This window comes from Hippocampus guttulatus, chromosome 1 (genome assembly GCF_054856545.1).
Source record: "Hippocampus guttulatus isolate MCC_2025c chromosome 1, RoL_Hgut_1.0, whole genome shotgun sequence".
NCBI lineage: Eukaryota > Metazoa > Chordata > Actinopteri > Syngnathiformes > Syngnathidae > Hippocampus > Hippocampus guttulatus.
The window spans coordinates 3,513,309-3,534,179 of NC_141261.1; the positions used below are offsets into that span (position 1 = coordinate 3,513,309).

Here is a 20,871-nt window from a genome sequence, read left to right on the forward strand (position 1 = left end):
GGAGTACTCATTCTAACATTGTTTTGCAAGTGGAATTCACCATCGGAATTCACCAAGAAACGAAAGAAGATGCAGTACAGAGAATGTAAGAGAACCAATTTGAACGAAACGTACATCTGAACGTGCTGCTCATGGACAAACATGACTTCCAAAGATGAAGCTATTTTGACAAGAGAAGTTCCTCTCCAAGGCGGCCCGGTAGTCCAGTGGTTAGCACGTCGGCTTCACAGTGCAGAGGTTCCGGGTTCGATTCCGGCTCCGGCCTCCCTGTGTGGAGTTTGCATGTTCTCCCCGGGCCTGCGTGGGTTTTCTCCGGGTGCTCCGGTTTCCTCCCACATTCCAAAAACATGCATGTCAGGCTGATTGGACGCTCTAAATTGTCCCTAGGTGTGAGTGTGGGCGTGAATGGTTGTTCGTCTCTGTGTGCCCTGCGATTGGCTGGCAACTGATTCAGGGTGTCCCCCGCCTACTGCCCGGAGATGGCTGGGATAGGCTCCAGCACCCCCCGCGACCCTAGTGAGGATCAAGCGGTTCGGAAAATGGATGGATGGATGGAAGTTCCTCTCCTGGCGGTATCTCCAGAGCGGCATGGAGGAAGAAACTGTTGTGCATGGTATGCCGTCCAAAACAAGACAATACAATGAAATCCGCTGAATTATTTATACAAGTAGCACTCAAGTGATCAAGTGAAAAGCATGGAAATGCAAGCACAACCTGGCCGTGTAAATATTTGAAGTAGCAATGATGCAGCTTTTGTGTAAGCACTATATAAAGATGTATTGTATTGATATGGACCTTACAGAAATTACATCTTAAAGGGCGTATGAGAGGACTGACACGGATGGAGTTCAGCAAAACGTTCTCCCAGCTGTAGATGCCAATTACTTCCTTCTACTATCAACAACTGGTATCGGCGGCATTTGAGAACACTCGATACCTTGTATCGTTACTTGTTCATCCCTAATTAATAGTATAGTTAAATGCTTCAAATGTGTATTTTCTATTACTTCACCTGGACATACAATTATTGTATTTCCAACATGTCTCATATTTTCAACTGTACTATACTATATCATCAGGATCATTACTGTAATGTACCACAACATAGGAATTGTTTAATAATTAAATGTTGTTGAGGATCCTTGCAGTGTGAGGCAGTGCACATTTGACAATCTCATCTCATGTCGTTGGGGAGTGCTCTGGCTCGTTAGGCCGACACCATTATCCGGCAAAAACAAACAACAGCTCACGTTGCATAAATCCTTTAATCGAAAGGCAGATCATGTCACAAACCAAAACACGTCACACCCAATGGAAGGGAAACAATTAAGAGGTTTTTACAGTGACAAGTGGGGAACAAAATAATGCCAATTATTTCACTGGTAAGTCTATAACAGACTCCTTAGACTAAGTGCTCATTTCATCAACAGAATATTTTCTCACTTGTCACTATTATACAAATGCCCATTAAAAAACAAACAAAAATCTTCGTTCAAACTCAAAGAAATCATTTTGAGAATGGTGGTGACATGAAGCGAAGCTAAAAGGTTTACAGTTCAAAGAGCAAACAACCACACATGGTTACAAATACGTGACTGCCTAAAAGTGCAGGGGGTGTCAAAACAGCACAGGAAACACTTAAAAGTTGAAGAAATCTGAAGTTGATCTAAAATGATAAAGAGATGAAGGTTCAGAAGATGCACGGAATCCACAACCTGAACAAAATGAGTGTGACAGGAATCCTAAACTCGGTCACCTCCTTACATCCACATCCATATATTTTGTATATGTCCGCTTTTTTTCTTGTGTGTGTTGCGCCTTTCACGAGAGTGTCACTGAGGATCAGCAAAGCACAAATATGGCAATGCTCTTGACTCTCACACTCAAATTACTTTGACAAGAGAGATGTAATGTTGAGCATATAATTGCTTAAACAGAACATATTGACAAAACAACCACAAAAATTTTTCTGACATAACCCAGCACACGCTTTATTGTTGTCTTCAAATGGTAGTGCTAATTTTACCTTATTTCATTGTTATGGTTCAGTTCCAGTTTTATGATTATATTTACAGACAGTTGCTAATGTGAAAATGCCTGTAGTGCACAGCGAATAAAGGTTTTTATGTTGGTATCAGTTTCAACCTTCAACTCCTATTATTTCTCACTGCAGTTTTGGTTTTGAAATTAGAACAACTTGGAAGTCAACTCGTGTTCCAGTTTTATTTTTGATCGCGCTGAAGTAATTGCTACTTGAGATGTCAACTTGGGCCAAAAATATTGTCTCATTTCATCAGTTTTGATGAAATGATGGCATTTTTCTCATTTATTATTTATGATGGCATTCAAGAGACAGTTGGAGCTCACCTTATTATGGAAATCTGACTGGTTGAACTGGTTTTAATGAGACATACTGTGTGTAGGATCAAAAAGAATTGCAGGATACCTTTGATAACAAGCGTCTATGTCTGGTGGTGCTTATTTTATGTCTCCCTTGACACGCACATGTAGGATTACATTTAATGGTGAGGGGCCACTTTCTAATTGCCATTACGTGCCTTTTTTTTATTACGTTGCAGAATTATCCTGTCATTTGGGCACCAATTTTTTTACAGGGGCGACTGTCACTATATACCCACTCCGGGTCGTACTACCTGGCCTGCCATGCCCTGTCCTATTTTCTATACAGATAAAATCCAACTCCTATGCAATGTTATTGTTGTTCTCTCTATTATTTTTAGCCTATCTTGTATTATCTATACTCATACTCCAACTTGAAAAACGGTTCCAATAAAAACACACCGATATCACTTGACTAACCTGACATAAACAGCAACTTTTGGGAATGGTCAACAACATTTTGGAAAGAAAACGAGGCCCTCCAAAATTAGGTTTACCAAAAGTTGTAACGACGGGCTGTCTGGCTAGCACCACAAAGCTAGCGGAGCCAGTCGTGCCCCTGACATAAAGACGGTGAGTGCGGTGCTTCGGGTAAACAGTAAGCGGTGTTGTGTAGGAATGTGAAAGTATCAGTTCCGTTGTCCAGTCACAGTTTCGTTTATACCTTGTGGTATTCTCAAGAAGCGGTCTTGTATTTCTTTTTATTCGCTTTATTTTGTAGTTAACACAGGTAACCTGATATCCGTTTTCCTACATATCCACCAGACTCTGCATTCTTTTTTTGTTTTTTTTGTCCCTTCTCCGCTACTGTGCGTGCTACTTCTACATAGTGCCCCCGCAAGTGTTCAGACTGATACGTCACGTAACTTAAATGGCTTGTGTTGCAGGCTACGGTTGACTGAAACCTTTGGCAAGACCATTAAAAACATGCAGCTGGATATTAAAATGTAAATAATGAAAGGTTGTTCTTCTAAAAAGTTTGATATTGGAGTGAAACCTCTGCCGTGGTCCTTTGTGTTTGTGAACAATATTTGATTACAATAAAGCACTTACTGGGTATTCACAAGTAGTCAAATGGAAGTACTAGTACTCATACTAAAAAAAAAAAAGTGGTTTCAGTGCATCCATAGTCTTTCTTTTAATCTGTTGTGTTGTGTATGGCTTGACTGCTCTGTCATAAAAAGGCACACAGATCCACCATACTGCATGTTTAAGCAATGAACAAGACAGGTTAAAAAAAAAAAATACAGAAGAAAATCCTTTGGAGGATACCTGATATTTTGCGGCATAAATTTCTCCTGTACCACGGGGGGAAATAAAAACCAGCACTGACTATGAAATCTCCTGAAATAAAATTGGAGGTTTCATGATACCAAGAGCTGTGACATCAACCACAAAGCAAGGGCCAATGAGACCAAAAGCCACCGCTTGGTAATGTCAACCCGACTGGACTGAGCCCAACTCGTCAACATAACAAAAAAGAAAAAAAGAAAAAAGTAAATGTCTAAAACAGATTCTGGCGGACACGCCTGTACATTTCCTGAAGCCCAAAAGCCCCCCCCCCCCCCCCCGAGAAATACTGTGATAAATGACACGTGCACACTGAGGTCAGTGATACTGTGTCATCCATCTTGGAAGACGCTTCACTTCAACACTGGAAATGTATCATTTTTTTTGGGGGGGGGGGTACATGGGGCAGAAATTGAGAATAAACCAGTTTTGAACCCAAACCTGCTGAATGTTTTTATTAAAAGACCACTAATTGTGATGCATTTAATCTTTCCCCAATCACCTTCAACCTCAAAAACCTTTTTTTTTTTCATATCTGTTTTCATTTTTTGTTTTTGCATTTTTAGGAAAATATCTTATGGTTCACCACTGCATCTGAGACATTTCACCATCAACTAGTTCAGGAATTGTTTGTGATTTGTACATTGCTTCTGGTTTGTTTGGGGGCGGGGGGGGGGGGGGGGGTTCTCCCACTTGGGCCCAGTAAAAAGATGTCTTAAATCCAACCTCCGATTGGTCGCCATTGGAAATATCCAAACACCTTCCAATTTGAGTCCCAGCATTTTCCTAAACAATTTCTACAAATGCTTCCCACATGGAAACAAACCACCTAATGTTAACATCATGGTGATGAAACTAATGATACACAACAGAATGGTATTAAAAAATGATAAGTTAAAAACAACAAACAGCATGAATTAAAATAGTGATGACTCATTGGAACTCATATTTTGCTACTGCTGTTCTGTTCTTCTCATAGCATATGAAAAAATGCTATGCAAGTCAGCATTTCCATATTCATTGCTAGTATTCTTCATTGTCCAAAGACCAGCCAGAATTATTCAAATAGGATCACTCGACCACCCCCCTCCCCCACATACACGTTATTATTTTCCAAAAATGAAAAGACTTTAAATTATTTATTTTATTGAGAGTGATGAAATCCCGCTGCACCCTTATTGTTTTGAGAGCTAGCATTTCTGCTTTTGAATCACAACCTCGATAAAAAAAAAAAAAAGACTCACACATATTGATTCAACACTTTTCCATTCACACAGCTTGAAAGGGGAGGTTTTTGTTTTTTTGGGGATACAAAATATTTACTTCTTCATTTACGAACACAACAAAACAATTTTCAATTCATTTTCAAGTTCATGTTGATTCTAAGACAGGTCAAAACAAAACAAACAAAAAAAAAAACAATACAACTGAACCACACCAGAATCTGAGGTGATAAATGATAACATTTTCCACAAGAGAACCAACGCAATGTTTCAAGACAGAGTAAACATTGAGGAGGCTTTTTTTTTTCTCTAATTGTCACCACCTGCTAGGCTACATCTAGCTGGGTTCAAAGAAGCCATACAATCACGGAAAAAAAGTGTCTGTACATAACTATATGCACATAATTATACATGACATCCTCCAAAACAAGAGGAGACCCTGCAAACATCAAGTTCTGCTCAATTCACGGCATGTGGCCAGTAATGTCTATTTACTAAACTTCAGATGGAAGGAGGCCTTTTACAGTGGGCGAGACGCTCTCAGCTTATTTGTATAAACAAATTTTAAAATTATATTTACCAATATGGTAGTACTTGAATACTTTGTATATTTGTCAATTGAAACTGGGGTTTAAAAAAAAATCATATGACGATTATGGAGAAGTGCAGCTGAAGATCAAGAAACGTGGCAGACTTGGCGGAACAAAAAAAAGTTGCGTTGCTCCTCGAAGCATAAATAAGGATGCGCACACAAATCAAACGCAAATCACTGTCGCATCGTGTCGAGTAGCGCATTACATCATGTGATAAATCCTCAAATGTTCAAGTGCAAGTCTTGTGCAAAGCACAGTCTAACTGTGCGTACCAGAATCTGTCTGCCTCCACCTGGATCAAATCCACCAAAATTGCATTACACCACCTGCGCCACAACTTAGACCTGCTTTTAAGCTAGTCAAAGAATGTTTGGTCACCAAACTGCTCGATACCTCAAGGCATGCAATAGAATACAGCAGAATGCCTTTGAGGTGCAACGCGATTCGCAAACACGATAAACTTGCCCCGGCACAAAAATAAAGATGCAACAGTTTTCACGCTGAGCACACATGCATCTGTCGATAAAATTAGGGCCCAAACATTTTGTTGTTGTTGTTGTTGTTGTTGTTGTCTTGTCATGAGTAAAGGGAGGCCTCTCTCTGAGGGAGTCTTTCTATTTGTCGTATGTCGATGACACAACTGGCGGCTAATTAGGTCAGGGAGTCTACTAAGGGACAGCCATTTTTTGAGAAAATAGCAAATACGAATTGCCATTGGTGGTATTTCCATGTTTTCTCTCTTTAATGAAACACTTTTTACAGTGCTTACCATCCAGTTGACTGCTTGTTCGTGAAAAAAATTCAATCACATCGCATGATGATAAAACGGGAAACTGAACTTTGACACCTTAATGAAGCTCCATTTTGTTTTGATAATAAATGAATGCAGCACCAGAACATTTTGAAAAGCCGCACGCGCCTCCTTGGACATCCTACTTGGCTTTAAGAAACATCCTCTGATCATCACGTCTTTGTCTTAGTTTGAATCTGCACACATCCAACCAAGGAGGAAGGGCACTGTAAGACCCGCCTCAGCAAGGTTGAGCAGTCATAACACCCAAAAATACGGCCTGACCTGATGTGCTTCCAGATGAGTCTCAGACCACGTTGGCGTGGGTTGAGGGGTGGGTCGGGGCGCAGAGAGGGAGACAGAGCAGGAGCGACAGCAGGGTTTCTCCTCAATAATCAGACAGACAGGAAGTGGACCAGCAGGAGGCAGGAAGATCCTCCCACCGCCCCCCATCCGGGTTGCAGGGGGTCATAAGGGGTCGCAGGCGGCGTTGCTCAGGGTGTCGCTGGGGGGCGAGGGGAAGGGCAGGAGCCCTGGCTGTCAAAGCTAGCGGCTCTTGCTTTCCACTGTGACACACACACACACACACACACACACCCCGACACATGCGAAGAGTGAGTCTCGTGCCATTTTAGAAATAACAAATGAAATTGACTTGCATAAAGATGCAACATGGTGCAAAACATATCCTGTATCTTGCTAATGTATGAAGTGCAACCATTTCTAGATGAATTTTGGGCTTCCACTGGAAAGTCAACCCCATGCCTTTCAAATATCTGTCTTTTGTGATATAAAAAAATGAAACCAAACAAATCATAACAAAACTCTCCCCCCCACACCCCCACACCCCACGCACACACACTATTAATGTACCGGTCATTTATAAGCTCTGCAGCTCAAATGAAAAGCCAAAAAATGTGTTCAATCACGTAAACACAGTATTTGGGTTGAACCACGTATGATAAAATCATTTCAAAATTCAAGGGGATTCGGATCATTTGTTACAAAATACTGTACATCCTGTACATTGGCTGGTGCTCGAGCCACATGTCCAGGGCTGGACTGGCCATCTGGCATATAGGACAGATGTCCGGTGGGCCGGCACATTACGGTGCTGATGCAGTGCTATTTAATTATCATTTTCCTCAAATTTTTCCCCAAGAGACAGGACCACAATTTAGAGGCGGCAGCCCATTGATCCGGTTACAATACAGACAAAAAAACAGAGGTGATCAGAAGTCTCGTCACATTCGATTTTATTTCATTTATTTAGCGCGTTTGATACTTTGTTCACACATTTTGGTCAGTGAAAGTGATCCAAGAGATTTTTTTTTTTTTTTTTTTTTTTTTGCCCCTCACTCACCTCCTTCTCTGATTTTTTGGACTCCAGTAGAGGGTGCCAGTGTGCGATGGGCTTGCGAGGGTAGGCCAACATTTCGTTCCAGTGGTCCCTTCCCAGTCCCTCTGCATTGCATCCCACCCGCATTACGCCGATGACCTCATTGTGACCGACCCTGCGGGGTGCAGACGTGTGCAATGTGACTTTGCTCGAAACATCAACTCATTCGTGGTTCCGATGATTGTAATCGCTCACTGGATCGGTGTCACATCATCGAAAGACAAACATCAGAAATGAGAAGTACTGTTCTGAGACATGGCCGAACCGACGTAAAAATGAAAATTAGCCCACAAAAGTAATACTAAAATGCAATCAGTTATGCCTTCCTTCATTCTTTTTTTTCTCCCATGAAGCCTTCTGGCCGCACCACCACCACCCCCAAAGTCTCTCCCGAAGGGAAAATGCGCCCCCACGAATGAAACTGTGTAGAGAGAGGCAATGTCTTTATCGCCTTCCACAGAATTGACTCTTACAAACATCCCCAGTTCCCTGCGCACAAAACACCCACGATCAATCATGTCGAAGGGGTAATGTCACATTAAAATTCCATTCTAAATGATGCACTGTTATGCAAATGCAAATAGGGTAAACAGGTAAATCTTTCCATAAAAAAGATATTAGACAAGCATTTTTACAGTCTCACCTTAGGACTGCTAAGATTAGTCAACTAGTCCTGATTACATCAATGATCAAAATCATCAATAACATTTAATTTAATCATCAATGTAGTCCTTCATTTTTTTTCATCGTATTTTTTTCTCTCAAAATTGAATTCTCAACCTTCCACGCCGTAGTTGCCTTTCTATTTTTCATGCACATGTGCAGTAGCAGTAATCTGGGTCAGCAGTCAGCCGGTAAAAGGTTCATGGCTATCTGTCGGCAATAGAGTGTGATGCAAAACATGTTGGACACAACTTGCCTCTCATGGCATCAGTGTGATGCGCAGGCATCTATAAAGGAGACATGTTGTGGCTGACTCCATTTCAAATGAAGAAGTCATCAATCTGACGTCAGTCAGATATTTGGCTTGTCAGCTGCTAATCTTAGTTAGCATCAACGTTCGTGAGCAACTCGCTACTAGCCATAAATATTATCTTAAAAAGCCTTCCTCATTCTGTGCGGGGTCTCTTAAATCTGAAAAATCATTGAATTCAAAATTGTCATGTGCGCAGCCGACTTTTCGTACGTACAAGTCGTAATCCATGACAGAGATGTGAAGGCTGACGTGGTCCATGCTGTCGGGTGGGATGTCAAAGATGATGGCCTCGTTGTAGGTGGGATTGAGCGTGTTCTTTTTGATGCTGGTCTTCTTCTTCTTCAGACGTCGCCCGTCACATATTAGTGACACTTTGACGTAAGGATCTGGATTGGAGAAGGATGACAAAAGGGAAAGAAGTCATGATGGGACACGAACATTTATGAAGTCCTAAGAGAGCATCTGTTCTAGTTTGTCCCACTTTATGTTGACTTTAAAATAATACATTTTCAAGTTTATGATGTCAAATTAGACATCATATATTAACAGAAAACTTACTTATAAAAAACACTTTTAGAGTTGGATTTTGTGCTTGATATACGATGTAAATATGAACGCTTTCCAAATCGAACATTGAGAGCTCACTGAAATTGAAATAGTTTGCATTAAAGCACCCCACATGCTGGATTCTCATTTTCTTGACGGGTGTTCAAATGAATATGTCATGCATCTATCCATCCAACCAATTTATAAGATAAGGTGACCTTTATTTGTCCCACACTGGGCAAATTTGTCCTCACAACTGTTGCGGGCGTGTTGGAGCCCATCCCAGCCTTCTTCGGGCAGTTGGCGGGGGACACCCTGAACCGGTTGGCAGCACGGCACACAGAGACGAACAACCATCCGCGCTCACACTCACAACTAGGGACAATTTCGAGTGTTTAATCAGCCTGCCATGTTTTTGGAATGTGGGAGGAAACCGCAGTACCCGGAGAAAACCCACGCAGGCACGGGGAGAACATGCAAACTCCTTACAGGAAGGCCAGAGCCGGGATCGAACCCACGACCTCTGCGCTGTGAGGTCGATGTGCCACCGGGCCGCAATGTCATGCATAATTTTTTTAAATATCATAAAAAAATGCTTTTGTAGATCTTCAGACCTCCCTTCAATAAAAGCCTTACTCCAAATAAACACTTGGTAGTCTTCCCAATTAAGTAAATAAAATTCACACCACTATATGAGGAAGTACAGTCATTTATACAAAGTATGTATGTAATGCATGAAACCCCAATTAAAATCATGGTAAAAGCATAAAACTCTTGGGAGGAACATTGTGGCTCACGTTGAATGTCATTAACCATCACAAGGCAAATATGTCACAAGAAATCCCGAATATGGCTCAATTGTGGCATTTAAAGCAAAATAAAGGTCACATTGCACACTCTCAGTCCTGCAAGGGGAAAGAAGGATGGCAGGCGCTTATAAAAAACAACAACATAACAATAGCTTGATATGACACACCTTGCCTGGGAATAATTACGAGAATAAACAGAGAGATGGCTTGCCAGCCACTTGTGTGTTTATGATCTGAGACAACAGTAACACACACACACACACACACACACACACACACACACACACACACACACACACACACACACACACACGCACACGCACACACACTTGCCTGAGTATCCAGTGATGTCCATGGCCTTGAGGTTCCTGCACTTGATGACAGTCAGTGTGAGTCTTCCAGCAGTGGGCAGGTAACAGAGTGAAAACATGATCTCCCCAAGGTCGACACTCTCCTGAGGATAGACACGCACACACACGCGCGCGCACACACACACACACACACACGCACGCACCATTAAACAAATGCTTTTTAGCTTTCGAAGAGTTGTACACAGCAGCTGTGAGATATCAGGGAATGCATCGTGTCTGCTTCCCATCCTAACACGGACTACATCCAAGTTTTGATACGGTCTCTTACTTACTGTCAGGTTTAATTTGGCTCAACACGTCTTACTTAAACCAAATACGGGTAGTTACAATGGAAATAGCTATCCCGTTAACATATATATTTTTTAACTTGAAAATAAGTGAGATGGCCTTTCTCTGGGTAGGTGCGAGCGTGCCAAAAAGCAGGTGCACGTCATCTGTACGCTCGCAGGTGAACGCCCGACATGCATGTCTTCCTGTGATGTGGTGAGGAATTTATTTTGAAAGGTGTGAAAGTCGAGCTGTGATGTGAGAGCACAGCCGTCAACTGTTGGAAAAGCATAAAGTGACACTGATGGACTGCGGAGGAAGTTACACAGTTTAATGTGTCATACACTTTTGACAACCGGGAGATTTTCAGTATTTTACCCAAACAAGCTGTAACAAAGCTCGAGGTGTTTCTTTTGACATTTCGATGGAGCGTTAATGCGATATGAAAGAGATTAACAGTGTCAAGTCAACAGCGGGGTGGCAAGTTAGTTTGAATGACAGAATCTCAATTTTGAGGTTCACAGTTTGAATCTCAGCTCAGGCTTTCCAGTGTGTATTGAAGACTGACCTGGACTAACTTGAACATAGATATGAATATGAGTGTGAATAGTTTTAGATGTGTCCCCTGATTGGTATACCCCGTAGCGAAAGTTTTTTCGGATAGGCTCTAGATCACCCGTGACGCTAGTCAGGACAAGCGCTATGGAAAAAGGATGGATCAAAGTGCTGCACTATATGAGGTCGAGAAGTATGGAGATCGACTTTATGTAGGTTTGGGTTTTTGCAGTCATCTTATGTGTGTGGTCGTGCTACGTTGAGACCAAATGTGGACTCGCACCGGCAGAAACGCTCACCCCGCATTTGGTCTGAGCGTAGAATTAGATCGCTCTCGACAGGAATGTACAATAGAAACTTAAAACATGAAATCACATGAAGAGACCTCAAACTATGTGTTAAAAGATGGCACTGCATTCTTACACTTGTCGCGTAGTCGATATCTCTCCATAGATTTGTTTCCCGGGATAAATCCGACGTCTCAAAGAGGTTGTCCATCACCACCTCGCCAATCATGTCGTGTCGTGAAAACCTGTCAAAGTCGAAAACGCTCATGTGGAGCTTCCGTGTCGCCAGCTCGTCATAAGGCACGGGGAAGTGGAAGCTTTCACTGAAGGTGGGGTTGAGGGTCTTCCGATGAACACGCGTCTGGAACTTCTTGCGGTCAGGCAGCAGGTAGATCTTGACGTAAGGGTCGGAGGTGCCGCACAAGTCTTTGGCAGGAAGGTCGACCGCCCTGATGACGTTGACAAGCAGGGCCTCATTGTCATAGTCATACTTGAGAGAGAAGTTAATCCTGCCACAGTTTTTGCTGCTGCCGTTCTTGGAGGAGTCCCCGGAGTCACATGTTTTCTGCTGGTAGAGCTCTGGCTGAATACGGCCAATGCTTGTGGATTTTTCCTCTTTGTCCAACATGTAGTCGTTCCCCAGGTCTAGACTGCCGACCTGCATCTGCCGGGGAAGGTGCCTTTTGAAGGAATTGTGCCTGCAGAAGGACAACCATCACATGAAGTCATGGGAACGAGGAATGGAAATGTACAAATGAATTAGAAAAGACAAGGTTCGATAACAAACCAAAATGTTTTTTTTCAATTTCCAAAACTTGTGCCACTTTACAATAATGATATCCTTACTGAGGGTTTATTATTGCTTAGTAACACTATACCAGGGGTCGGCAACACAAAATGTTGGAAGAGCCATATTGGACCAAAAAAAAAAAAATGTCTGGAGCCGCAAAAAATTAAAAGCCTTGTAATGAAGGAAACACATGCTGTATGTATCTATATGAGCTAGATTAACCTACAATCAAAATGACTAAGTTGGCGACAAATACAATACAAAATGAGCCTTCATGATTAAATGTTTTTTTGTTCCCCTGCACTGCATCCTGTAGAGGAGGGGTGCCCAGCCTTTTTTGACCGAAGATCTACTTTTCGATCAACCAGCCTCCTGAGATCGACCCGTTCCCGCACTCGCGCATATGCACACCCTTACACACGCATGCCGAGGCATGGGACACACTTTTGCAGCGTGTTAACTATCTTAGCTCACGTGTACCGTTTAAAAATGCTCCTCTCTGCCCTCCAGATTCCCGTTCACTGCCAGTACCCTCGGTGAATTGTACATGAAAAGCCGTTTTTTTTTTTTTAAATAACAGCCACCTGTCTGGTACCCCACCCTGCTAATAGAAGCGTGTGTCGCAGGCTTTGACGCAAATCTTCGTTGACAGAAATGTTGAAATTTAATATTTATTCTACACATGTTTACAGCATTGGAAAAACGTTAAGAGTGTTTGTGTCATGTTTGTCTTCCTGCAGAAACCACATTAAAATATATTTCCCTCTCCCATCTTTTTCCATTTTCAAACTTTTTTGAAAAAGCTCCAGGGAGCCACTAAGGCGGAGCTAAAGAGCCACATACGGCTCTGGAGCCGCAGGTTGCCGACCCCCGCACTATACAGATACTAGGTGTCTTCATATGTTACATAACCCCTTTCACCCACTCTAAAAAGCCACGGGACCATCCGATCTCAGTTATCTGACCCTCACATTTCCGTCTTCTAGTCTGAGGTCGCCAGTGCAAGTCTGGCTTTGAGCTACCATGATGAGCATGAAGCACAAATGAAAGAGGTATTCAGTGTTACAGTCATACCTGTACACGGTATGTTGGGACTAGAGTTTGACTCTGAGGAAAAGGAAAAGGTTGGAGAATCACAAACTACAACATGCGACTGAACAGGTCGTCACATTTTGGTCCATTTTGCATGCTGGCATTTGCTTAAAGTTCACACAGGCATTCCTCACCATGGAAGTTATTCTCGTGTGCTTGTCGCTTATTGTGAAAGGGGTTCAATTGAAGTCTCAGACACCCAGCTGTGCTTGTATCTCAAGTTTGCGCTTGCAAGTCAAAGCAAAAGAAAATCGGTCGATTGATGGCTATTTGTCTCAAAGCATTTAAAAGTTTGATCATTGTAACTCTGCATGCCCGTGTTACATAAGGAACACACAGGCCATGTGGCCCAAATGAGAAGGTGTAAATTGAGGATTTGAGTGACGTCATAGTTTTGTTACCGTATCTGCTGCAAAGCAACTGACAGAGTTCATCTATCATACTGTAATGTATTATTTGATGCCTCACCCCGCTTGTGACCGAACTGTCAGTAGCTAAAATGAAAAATTCAAATTCATGGACAAATAAGGGTTCAAGTTTTGATGAATTCATTAATTGATTTGTTGTGTCCTCCAAAGAGTTTTCTTCACCTTCGGGCAAAAGTATACCGTTAATTAATGTTTAAACGTAACCACATCACATTGATAAAGTCAAAGTTGAACAGATGCGGCTCACAGCTAATCAGTGATGACAAAGTGACGCTGATAGCATGCTTCTTGTAGTGCCGCATGCACAAATCATGCCTGATGAGTCGTTGGATTGAAGCCCCGCGGGAAAGCACTCCTGCTCTAATTCAAGGACAAAAGGATTTAAAGGATGACGAGCTGGCGGTCGCTCAACATGCTGGAAACATGCATCACAGCATTTTGCCTCCTCAGTGGAAGGCTCCCGATGAAGTCGTCACATGTAATTAACTTCAGTGTAATGACTTGCAAGAAGATGCAAATGCCTTCGAGGTCGCTGACTTGTTACATAACAGTTTTGTCTTTTAATCATTTTAGCTTATTATCTGAGAATGACTTTGAATATCATGTAGCATCAAATCTGAAATTATTCTTCTCACCTACAAAGCGATCCACCAGGGCGCCACAATTCAGGGCAAATGTAGGATCTCTCCCTCTTTCCGTCTTTCATTATTTTAGATTTATTTTTGAAAATTATGTGCATCTGCCAGTGCCTCTTTACATTTCAAACCACTCACTACATAAAGATGTAAGCAAAAACAAAACAAAACAAAAATAATGAACGTCTTAAGTGCGCCCACTTGGAAAGGAAAAAGGCCAAATAATGACAAAGAAAAGCAGGCGCCGACAACTTTTCAACAAAATAGCTGCATTTACAGAGACAATATCAACATCACATAGTAAAATGTGGTCTTGTTGCAAGAGGGGATTTATTTTTTTAATGCTTCATTTGAGTTTTTATTCCTTTTTAGTGAAAGTGTAACTTTAAAGCCGACCGTAGGAACGTTGATCCAGCGTTTTTTTTTTTTCTTCTTGTTAGAGTACACGTGTACCCGGTTGGCCACGTAACCCATGTGACCACATCACAACAAATACACGATGATTTGCTGGCAGGCCCACGTGACCGAAATGTTACATTGCACAACAGACATTACTTCCGCAAATAACGTAAACAAAAGAGAAGTAACGTGAATAGCGGGACACACTCATCAAGGAGACTTTGGACACACCTAGCGGCCTCGGGTCTCTCCCAGGGTCACCCTTGTTCGAGCGGGGTCACCCTTGATCAGGTGAGCAGCGTCCCTTATTTCAAACCACGTGTCAGGATAGACGACACACAGGTAACACACTTGGGCTGTCATTGTTTCCCATGACCCCAAGACGGGATGGGCTTGTTGAATTTAAACAAGCCATGCGAGGGTTTTAATATTTTGTTTCTACTGGTCCTTCACAACACTACTTGAGATGAAACCATACAATAAGTACGGCACACAACATGTGTATTATCAACGCGTCCGCACTCAAACACGCACACACACGTGTCATGACTAACCGTGTGGAGGAAGCTGGCTCAGTTGTTTGCCTCTGCATGCGCTGTGTGCGGCGCAGGAAGTGCTCCCTCATGGAGAGTTGAACATCAGTGGGGATGTCAGGAGATGTATGGCTTATCTTCACCGCGGCCTCCAGGAAGCCCATCGGGCCCATGGGGTCCTTCACTTTCTCTGTTGCCATGGTGACCGCTGGCTGCTGCTGCTGCTGCTGCTGGTGCTGCTGTTGTTGGGGACCTGGGGGCGACGGCAATGGCACCGGGCGAGGCAGCTGCAGCGGGTGGTGCTCCGGGCTGGGGGACGGAGCGAGAAAGCTGGCTTTGCTCCGCCGAGGCGGACCGTACCACTTCCAGGAGCCAAAGACGAGGAGGCCCAGCAGAACTAAGCCACAGAGCACAAAAACACCGAGCAGGAGGCCAAAAGTAGCGTCTGGTGGCGAGCCGTGGGGTACAGGAACACAATATGTGCAAGCAGATGGCAATGATGAGGGTGAGAAGACAAAGAGAGACACCGTATTAGGTCAATATTTTTGGACATACCTCATTGTCTCCGTATAACTCTGCAATTCATATCCACAGACTTCATTCAGTAAAACATTAAAATAGATGTTTTGGCCCTCAAGGAAACCTATTTGTTAACTTTGCGAATTGAAAATAATATCACAGTGCCTAAAAGCTCAGTTAACAACCAATGTGGCTCACCTGTTTTCTGCAAGCTGAGCCCTGAGGCACTGTGATGTCATTTTCAGTCGACAGCAAGTGGCAGCACAAGGCCAAATGATAGCCCGCTGAGACTTAATTTCATTATGTAAAAAAACAAAAAAACAGATGAAAATGAAAATGCTGAATCTGAATGAAAATAAGCAGAGAGAAGGAAAAGATATGATCCATAGCAAGCATTTCTTTACAATAATATGTTCTATGTGGCTCCACTAGTCTCAACACAGCATTCTGATTAATATTGTGTTTGTGGAATATAAATTCAGCAGACAATATCACCTGTTTTTTGCCCTCTCAGGGGGTGGCCATTTTCCCACTTGCTGTCAACTGAAAATGACATCACAGCTGCTCAAGGCTCAGGTAACCACCAATCGCTGCTCACCTGTTTTCTATAGCTGAGCCGTGATTGGTCGTTACCCGAGCACTGAGCAACTGTGATGTCATTCTCAGCCGACAGCAAGTTTCAAAATGGCCGCCCTTTGAGATGGACAAAATTGGCTGGATTTGACTGCGTAACTCATTCCACAAATGCAATTTTAATCAAAATGCCAAGCATGAATGGATGATGCCAAGCAGTAGGTCTTGAAAAAGGAATGCCTCCATCACACAGCCTCTATATTTTTTTTTCATTGTTAGTTAAATCTTTGTAATTTTTGGAAGGTATGATGTCATTTTCTGTCATGTTTGAAAATTTTACTGTACACAGTGAATTGAATCAAATTCGTAATATCTGTCCAAAAAAAAGGATAATTAGATATATTCCTAAAAATACGCAGCACTAGCACATATGAAACCATTCTCACTCACATCAACATCTGCAGTCTGACAATTTATAGTTTTCAATAAACACAACATGCATAGTTTGGGAATGCGGGAGACAGCAGGAATACCCATAAAAAAAAACATGCAAGCAAATAAATAATAATAATACACAGAACCAACATAGTCAGGTAATAATATATATGATAATATGCTGTGTATTCATACTTATCACACGTCACACACCAGACAGCACATCGAAAGGTGGTGATACAGTGCAGTACTATACTGTACTCTGTGATGTTTTTTGTCATTTGTCATTGAAAGAAAAACAATGGTTGGGGCAGCGCTAATCGGGGCGGAGAAAAAAAAAAAGATCATAGGCTGACAAATTACAGGTTAAATATATAATCTCTTAAAACGGTAATGCAGGAAGGGTCCCGGGAGGAGAGATGAGGGGTCAAAATGGCCAAAAGATGAAGGAACCTGGGCATACCGGTTGAGTTTGAATGCATTTGGAGTCACACACAAAAGACTTGGACACGGGCCAAGGACACTGACGAGCAAGATGCGCGGAGCCTGAGGGAGAACAGGCAAAGCACGCTGTTTGTTGATTCCGTATAATCATATTTCTGCATCTGATACCTGGAACGTTCCCCAGTCGCCCAAGCCTGAATTCAATTCCCCACATTTTGCAGCAGTGTTCTTTTCCACACACTGCGTTGACTCTAATTTATCTACCATAGCTGAGTGCTGCTCTCAGAAGACCCTAGTCTCCATGTAATAGTGCACCGATAGCAGGAAGCCGCTTTAGGGCACATTGAATTAGCTTTTTTTTTTTTTCTTTTTTTTTTCCTCAAAATGTTTACTGAGCTAAATCTTCCCCCGCTGGAACCTGCAGGCAAAGATGAGTTCATCTCAGATTGTTTTTCGGTTTTATTAATAGAGAAAAGCAGATTGCTTGCTTTTGGCTTACATCTACATAATGTACATTTGTTAAGCTATTTAATCACACAAGTGATGAAACAAGAGTGGATAACACTCATCCTTTGAGCAGATGGAAGCGTCTAGGTGTCAAAAGCATGGAGTGACGATCACAGCCTTATAGATCTTTATTTAAAAAAAACAAAACTGTGGCACCTGCGTGAACTGAAACAAATTGCTCTCGCTCCTCGGACAGCTTTCTAGTTCCAAACTTAATTGAATGTTCCTCTTAAGATGAGCCCCTCCTTGCATAAAGATTTCTGCTCTTGGTGAACTCATATCTCAGCTGTCCGCAACAGCTCCAACGCGTCATGTGAAATTTCACAGACGCTCCACTGAAACTGAAGCTGAGCCTGCAACGCAAGGAATTACACATGAGAATAAAATACAGTCAGCATACTTGGAGTGGGTATCATGATATGGTCTGTATATGGCTGCCGAATGTTCAAGAGTTTGGCACGCTTACTTGGCAATACCAGGAATAGTGAAAAAAAAAAGAATGTTCAGAAAACAATTGACAGGAGAGAGTTGAAAGAATGTCTTTTTTTGGGGGGGGGCATGACTGGCGTAGTACTCAATTTCCAGTCAAAAGCAGGTATTGATGGTGGTTGAAAGTTTACCCCAACATAAATCCGCACCTAACTGTTCATCAATTGGAACCCTGAGATCTGACTCCCGTTTCAGTGTAGACTGAAGAAAATCTGATTTTGTACACCCGTCCATCAACAGGCATCTGGAAATACATTTGACTTTGTTCATCTCATAAAGAAATTCTTCTATCTTACTCATGGTAGACAGAGTCAATTCAGGAGCGAAGCTTGTCCTCAGGAGTGATCGTATCGAGTGATCGTATCGGGAGATAAATAAAGGTCTGGTTGGGAAGTTATATTTCTTTTTCAAGTGTTCAAATGACATGATTAAGCCCTCCTCAAAGCCGTTCTCTCGGCGCTCGAGCCCGTTCTTGTGTTACATATCCAAAATCCTATTGTCAACAGTCATGGGTGGGAGGTTTGTTTTGTTCTCATCAGGTTTTAGTTGATAATCCGTCTTTCAATCCAAGATGTTTGTGAACCTCCTACCAAATATGAATTAGATGTCTCAGCATCGATCTGGCAGATTGTTTACACATCTTGCATTTAATTATAAACGGAAACCAGATTGATCTTTTCCTGTTCGGGATGTAATCCCATTTGTGTCCAAGCAGGTGTGTCACTGTCCTCAAAGATAGATGATATGAGCCTCATTTGCGCTGCTAGGGAGTAGTTTAAGAAATCTCTCTGACTATTCATTCATTCATTTTACGATCCGCTTTATCCTCACTAAGGTCGCGGGGGATGTTGGAGCCTACACCAGCTGTCTTCAGGCAGTAGGCGAGGGACATCCAGAACCGGTTTCCAGCCAATCGCAGGGCACACAGAGACGAACAACCATTCACGCTCACACACACACCTCGGGGCAATTTACAGTGTTCAAGCCGCCAGCCATGCATGTTTTTAATATGGGAGGAAACCGGAGTACCCGGAGAAAACCCACGCAGGGCCGGGGAGAACATGCAAACTCCACACGGGAAGGCCGGAGCTGGAATTGAACCCGGTACCTGTGCACTGTGAGGTCGACGCGCTAACCACTGGACCACCGGGCCGCTCTCTCTGACTAATAGTCCAAAATCAGTTGTACCAAGATTATCTGGGTTCCGTACAGTTCCGTATGAATTGCCCAAGGCAACTCTTGTGTAAATAAAGATTGTGCGAATAGAAAGGGTGTGGTTTGAAAGAAGTACATCTTCATTTTGATGCAATTAAGCACATCCTGTTTGAAATCACAAACTTGTGGTCTGGCATGTATACGATTTTACATTGTTCTCGATGATTTCTGCTGGCTTTCATACGTGAAACTTTCTAAAGACACAAAAGAAGAATGTCCTTTTTTTTTTTCCAACGAGTGTTTGAAAACAATATATTGTTTAGACAGTACGATTGATCTTGTGATTGAAGCTAAAAGGGTGTTATTTCCATATTTCAAAGAATTGTTCAGCTGCAAACTTTTCTCGACGGTCTCTGTGCTCTCTCTGGTTCGGCGCGAAAAGGTTAATGAGGGAACGATCGCGCCACCACACCTCCGCGTGCTCGTCAATCAGCCGTGGAAGCGAAAGGAGCGTTTCCCATAATGACGACAGAAATAGAAGCATGCCAGCTGAAAAGCAGCTCATCACTTCAGCGCTGCGAAGAAAGGACAGAGAGCTAAACATCCCTGCAGTAGTAAGGCATGGACAGGCATGACCAAAAGCCGAATAGGAAGTGATGATAATAAAGCCGTTGGTCTTCCTCTTCAGACACGCGGCTAATGAAGCGAAGCGTATTATTCCCGCCGGACACCAGCTCCCCAGACAGCGTGGGAATGGAGCAACCTCCAGCATTTTTAGCTGCACTATTAATGATTACACCCGCGCTTTCCGCAGGAGTGGACTACCGCCGGCCCGCAGTCGATCACCAGGCTCTTTCTGGGGTACCTTCAATGCTGAAAAACACTTCCCACAATCAATACTGCCGAAGCGAAATCAATCAGGCCGCTAAAGCTCCTTCAGGTGGCTGCTGGCTCTGCAGCAAAGGGCAGACATGTGAGCTGCGATGTTAAAACGTTTTTTTTAGCCCGAATGACTCGCACAAAGGCTGTAGACTACCAACACAGCATTACAATGACACATTGCACATTGAAGGTGACATGTTTTTGACATGTCATTTTTTTTCTTTTTAGATTGACGTGTGTTAACAAGGGTGCAAGTTGTTTGCTAGGAAATGAAGGAAGATGGCAAATTGATACCCGAGGGTTTTGTGCTCTAATCAAACTGCGTTTCGATGGCAACCGGGTCATCTGGAAGAAACCTGCTCTTCGACTTCGGCAAATGTACAAACAACAAATACATGCAAAAAATATATATATATACTGGGTACATGTTTATGTTAACAATCTTGTTGAAACATTCAAGTTTTTTCATTGTGTTTGCCAGAAA

The 20,871-nt window shown here is 42.6% G+C and overlaps 1 protein-coding gene across 1 annotated transcript in view; it reads right to left on the reverse strand.

Annotated features, from left to right (window-relative positions):
- Positions 1-1,246: 1,246 nt before the first annotated feature.
- The window catches only part of syt6a (synaptotagmin VIa), a 56,084-nt gene continuing 36,459 nt past the window's right edge, over positions 1,247-20,871 (reverse strand). Inside the window, exons 2-7 of the mRNA XM_086104030.1 lie at positions 15,405-15,828; positions 11,643-12,204; positions 10,360-10,480; positions 8,886-9,057; positions 7,660-7,810; positions 1,247-6,862 (exon numbers count right to left, since the gene is read on the reverse strand). Coding sequence (XP_085960156.1) covers positions 6,791-6,862; positions 7,660-7,810; positions 8,886-9,057; positions 10,360-10,480; positions 11,643-12,204; positions 15,405-15,828 — 1,502 coding nt within the window. The 3' untranslated portion in view covers positions 1,247-6,790. The remainder of the gene's footprint in view (positions 6,863-7,659; positions 7,811-8,885; positions 9,058-10,359; positions 10,481-11,642; positions 12,205-15,404; positions 15,829-20,871) is intronic.